This window comes from Polypterus senegalus, chromosome 16 (genome assembly GCF_016835505.1).
Source record: "Polypterus senegalus isolate Bchr_013 chromosome 16, ASM1683550v1, whole genome shotgun sequence".
NCBI classification, from domain to species: domain Eukaryota; kingdom Metazoa; phylum Chordata; class Cladistia; order Polypteriformes; family Polypteridae; genus Polypterus; species Polypterus senegalus.
The window spans coordinates 23,340,678-23,346,677 of NC_053169.1; the positions used below are offsets into that span (position 1 = coordinate 23,340,678).

The window sequence follows — 6,000 nt, forward strand, 5'->3', positions numbered from 1 at the left end:
CAGACTTTCATCTTGTTTCTGTTGTTCTTTTCACGTGTTGACAAATGTTTGGAAGTGGACAGATACTTGAAATTTAAATTATGCACATAGTCACTATTTGCATTGGTATTTGATATGCTTAAATATGAAACCCTGTACATTTTAATGCATGCTAGCATCATGTTGGTTGGTTAAGGTTAAAGGGAAGACTTATATGTAGCAAGTCCTATTAATTATTTCACAGATTTCTTGTAAAAAACATTTTCACTTGTTAACATATGGATGGTTTACATTCTGATAAATATCACCATACCTAGATGGAGGCTCTGCTTTAATTCAGGCGGAGTGGTGGCTCTGAGGCTAGAGATCTGCACTGGCAATCAGAAGGTTGCCAGTTCGAATCCCGTAAATGCCAATAAGGACTCTGCTCTGTTGGGCCCTTGAGCAAGGCCCTTAACCTGCAATTGCTGAGTGCTTTGAGTAGGGAGAAAAGCGCTATATAAATGTAAAGAATTATTATTATTAACGCATATTTAATACTTTTTGAAGATTCATTAATACTGCTTATTAAAAGTTGCCTTTCAATTTGTAATTCACACTGCTTTTATTTTCCATCTTGAAGGAGCAAAGAGAGCTGTGTTGTGGACAGCATTAAAGTATGCAGCAACGAAAGTGGCACTGGCAAATTTAAACGTGTCTGCATCACCACCAGAGTGCCCCGCAACCCAACCATTGGTGACAAGTTTGCTAGCCGTCATGGGCAAAAAGGTATCCTTAGTCGACTGTGGCCCGCAGAGGATATGCCTTTTACAGAGAGTGGCATGATGCCCGATATCCTCTTCAATCCTCATGGCTTCCCATCTCGTATGACAATCGGTATGCTTATCGAGAGCATGGCAGGCAAGTCGGCAGCTTTACATGGACTGAGTCATGATGCCACCCCTTTCACCTTCAGCGAGGAAAACTCAGCCCTAGACTATTTTGGAAAGATGATGAAAGCAGCCGGGTACAACTTTTATGGCACAGAACGGATGTACAGTGGCATCAGTGGTGTGGAATTGGAGGCAGATATTTTCATTGGCATTGTATATTATCAGCGTCTCCGTCACATGGTCTCTGACAAATTTCAGGTGAGGACTACTGGTGCAAGAGATAAGGTCACAAACCAACCAGTTGGAGGAAGAAATATTCAGGGAGGCATCCGATTTGGGGAAATGGAACGGGATGCTCTTCTTGCACATGGCACCTCCTTCCTACTCCATGATCGTCTTTTTAACTGCTCTGACCGCTCAGTAGCCCATGTCTGTATAGAATGTGGAAGCCTGCTGTCTCCGTTATTGGAGAAACCTCCACCTCACTGGTCAGCCACACGACACAGAAAATATATCTGCACCCTCTGTAAGAAAAGTGAATCTGTTGATGTGGTGTCTGTACCTTATGTTTTCCGTTATTTTGTAGCTGAATTGGCTGCAATGAATATCAAAGTCAAACTTGACGTGAAATAGAAATTTAAACTGGTCAAGACTGAAAACGAACATTTCATTTGGAATGAATGGGAATGGCTGTCATTTTGTATTTGGTTAATTAATTAGCGGATTGAATTTTTCACTTTTTCAAGTTGTTCAGCATATGATAATGGACTGTAAGTGCCAGTGTATCCAGGAGAAGTTTTGCTCAACAGCTTTCATGAAGATATGTGCCTTGAAATTTGCAGGTACAGTATGAATAGTTACATTTCCATCAGGGTTACTTTATTTAGTGCAAGTACAAATCGATGTACTGACGATAAAAATGTAATTTGACGCAAAGTCCTTGACAGTTAAGTCAGAATCAGTCAATGCTGAATTCTTCCAACCATTCTTAAACACATTTTCATGCATGTTTAAAGCTTTACAAAAATATAAGTGTATTATATGTACAATATAAAGATTAAATGTATTTAATCTTCAAACAAAACATGCAAGCTGTATGTCCATATGTAGATAAAAGTGCAATTGCATATTGTGTATGAACTGTGAAAGCAGGTACACGACACAATGAATCAATGAATGCTAAAATAAGTGTCAGTGCAAGCTGTATTTTTGAAGAATCTGATTACTATATAATGTTATAGTAAACTACTAGATTTTATATGTTGGTTTATTTACAAAATGTAATAGGCTGAATTAAATATTTATTTTAAATAAGTATTTATCTACTTGTTCAATTCATTTCTTATTGTGAATCTACATATTCAAGACAACCTTGCTTTAACTTCTACTTTTCCTTATGTTGATCAAATCATTTGTTTTATTTTTACATTAAGTATTTTTCTAAAGCAAGGTCAAAAATGTTCCATTATTAAATCAATAATAATGTAGGTTGATTATCTTTCTGTATATTTAAAAAAAAAATCCTGGAATGTAAAAGCAAGGCGACGATACGTGATCTTCTCAGAAGTTCTCGAAAGACATTTTAAAGACCCGCGAGATAAAAAATACTGGCCACGGGGACCGAAAACATGAGATTTGGTGCCAAGAGATTGTGCCAGGGCAGTCTCGCGGGGACGTGGAACATAAGATTCTTGCAAGACACGCCCTTCTTATCAAATAAGAGCACGGACAGCCAGCAAAACATTCAGTCATGTACAGTCACGTGGCACACACAGATACTGTGCTCTCAGCTAAGAAGAAAGAGCGGCGCGGAGAAAAGAGACCGAAAGCGCGATACACATGCAGAGAGAGTTACAGAATATGAAAGCAGTAACAGTCGAAAGTATTGTAGCGACCCAGTCAAGCTGAAGCCTTTTTTGTTTTAAGTGACTGTTTGGTCTGATCGAGGGAGGGAGGGCGGAGTACAGCACATAAGACTGATAGCTGGGTGCTCACTGATGCGGTAAGGTGGAGGAGCGACCTGTGGGAGGAGGGGTTGGAGAGGGTGCTAGAAAGTTGTTTTTTGGGTTACGCAGTCGGCGATTGTTAAAGTAGAACTTTTGTGACACTTTATTACGTCAGTCGCTACAGTATCAAAAAACATCGCATTAGCGCAAACAAAAGGAAATTAGTTTAAGTCAGAGAATTTCAAAAACGGGGTTTAACTCACACGCATTTATTGGTTATTTTGCAAAAAAAATTATTAACTGCTGATGATGTGGATTGTTTTGTCTGTGCTAAAATTCCAAACAGAGAAACCTATCCTGAATTATGGTACAAAGTCATTAAACACAAGTCTCACAGAGCTCATTTAAAAGATTCAGCATATTGGGACACGAAAGATTCCAGAAGTTCTGAAATAAAAGTGAAACTAATGAAATAGCAACAATTCAAAGAAAAAAAAAATCTTACAAGTGTGTATCCAGAAAACCAAACACAGGGGTTGGCGAGCAAAGCGAGCAGGGGGTGAAGCCCCCTAGCTATGTTTAAAAAAAAAAAAAAGAAGACCTAATATTCTTCATTTAGTTAAACTGTTTTGGGTTATTTTCTGGCAGTAAAATCTGAATATGGGATTACAGATGAGTGAAAAATATATCTCGCAACCATTTTATTCTTAGATGGATATGTCATCTGGGATTACATTAGAACGGTGCAAATGGCCCAGTTTTAAGGTTTGCTTAAATTATTTTCACACTTCAAGTTTGGAGATGATTAGTTACTTTGTTTCAGTTTCCCATTTGGTTGCGTATCACACAGCAGATTTTCAAGTGAAACGCAAATAACAATAAACACGCCGTGGGCATGTCATGGACGTCTGTCATTAAATAAATACGATGGGAGAAATCATCATGAAGTATCGGCCTCCGCATTTGCTGTGATGTTGTGGTTTATTTAGCAAAACAACTCTATGAGCAGAAAATGTGTTATGTTAATATTAGCAGAGGGCATGAAAATGAATCTTCACATGTGACAAATTACATGTTTCATCAAGGCAACTACAGGAAAGAGAGCAACACTGCTGAGGACAAACAGTGATAGCTTCAGTTTCATTTAGACGCTAGATGTATGGGGTGAAGTTCATTTCATTGTACAGTAGGTTTGTTACATATCTCCATCTTAATATCGCCTCTTTCTAGATTATATTGAATCATATGTCTGTCTTTAGGCCTGTAAATACTTGTTAATAATGTTCACTTTAAAATGTTTGATTAAAATTTACTACACAGTATCAAAATTGATGGAGCGATTGCTTTGAGAAGATATCGACTTGTGAGAACCACTCTTGTGGGGTACAATTAAGGGTTTGATCATTGGTCGCATAGAACAACACCTCAAAGTGTGGCTTTATTGACCTGATCACAAGGGAGTTTTTATTTAACGTAGTCAACTGATACCCAGTCACGAGAGAGATAGAGAGGCTGAGCCTCAGTCTGGCGCTAGGCGTGTTCTGAATGACTGGCACTCGTGCAACCTGCTTTAGGTGAACTTCTAAGTGTGGATGTATTTTTATGCCGAGATTACCTAATTATAGCCCAGAAATGGTGTAGTGTGATGACAATGGCTTTTTTTGTAACACTTTTTTTCCCATAATACACAGTATTCTCTGTACTTGAATTGTTCTTGTGTTGAATCACATTCATACCTCACATGAATCACTGCAGGGTTTGCTTGGTTCTGCATGTATGGTCCAATTGCTGTGGTCTGCACTGGAGTGCAATTGGGATTTTTGACATCTGCCAAAACACACCAGACTAGAGGGAAAAACGCTTCGGAGTACAAAAAAAAAAAAGCTCCAAAGACCTTGCCAAGAACAAAAAGTGCATAAAGGCTACAGGTTTAAAATTTCATTAATATTAGACACACAAAACATTGAATTGCCTCTAAATGTTTTCATAAATATTTTTATGAAAACAGAACTCATACCCACTAATGCTACTTGTGGTGGTTTTGTGGATGTTGAACGCAACTCCACAGACAGGAACAGAGACTAAACCCTCGCAGGAAGTTAAAACCTAACTAGATATTGACAAATCCACCTCTAAACATGGCATTGGCTCTCCAGGCTTCTCCATCAAAGGTGGTATCTCCTCAACTCTGGCATTGCTTCATGGGAAGTACCCTAGATGGCTGCGGGGTGTCTCACAAACAACTCACAGGGTGCCACAAAGTTGGAGTTTGTTCTACAAGAAGAGAGTCGCCTAAATGAGATTTTGAGTTTTGTTTGCTTGCATGAACCAATTTAACCGTTTATAGTATTCAGACATTTTAGATTCAGTGCACAAAAGGGTATACGACCTAAAGACTCCGCCGTACTAACACTGCTGTGTGTGGCAATGCCACATTGGGTAGAAAATATTCAATTCACTAGACAGTTTAGGAGTGCTTTGGCTAACGCACCTCTTTAATGTTGTGTGGAAGGTGGAGACTGTGAGTTGGGACAGGCACAGTGGGCTGGTGGTCCATCTTTAAAAAAAGAGTTGCAAGTAGCTTTGTTCCAGTTACCAAGAGATCACACTCCTCACTGTTATACTCGCTAATAACAGTACTGGAGAATGAAGATGTGCTGCATGTTGATGATTACATTCAAGTAAAAATTTTATTGTACATGTGCCATTAATTACCCCTAGAACCCTTGGCCAATTTCTAATCATTTTTATGCCTCAGTTAACCATTATAGTTCATAAATCCAAAGACGACGATTCTTCTTTTGGCTGCTCCCATTAGGGTTCACCACAGTGGATCATCTTTTTCCATATCTTCCTGTCCTCTGCATCTTAGCTCTGTCACACCCTTCATGTCTTCTCTCACCACATCCATAAACCTTCTCTTGGGCCTTCATCTTTTCCTCTTCCCTGGCAGCTCTATCCTTATCTCCCTTCTCCCAATATACCCAATGTCTCTCCTCTGCACATGTCCAAATCAATGCAATCTCGCCTCTCTGATTTTCTCCTGACTGTTCAACCCGAGCTGATCCTCTAATGTACTCGTTCCTAATCCTATCCATCCTTGTCACACCCAATGCAAATCTTAGCATCTTTTACTCTGCCACCTCCACCTCCACCTCTCACCAACATGAGGCAATTGCTCACATCATAGACCTACAAGTGGC

The 6,000-nt window shown here is 39.2% G+C and overlaps 1 protein-coding gene across 1 annotated transcript in view; it reads left to right on the forward strand.

Moving 5' to 3' along the window:
* Positions 1 to 1,740, forward strand: part of polr1b (RNA polymerase I subunit B) — a 37,074-nt gene extending 35,334 nt beyond the window's left edge. The window contains exon 15 of the mRNA XM_039738952.1: positions 602 to 1,740. Coding sequence (XP_039594886.1) covers positions 602 to 1,484 — 883 coding nt within the window. The 3' untranslated portion in view covers positions 1,485 to 1,740. The remainder of the gene's footprint in view (positions 1 to 601) is intronic.
* The last annotated feature ends 4,260 nt before the right edge of the window (positions 1,741 to 6,000 follow it).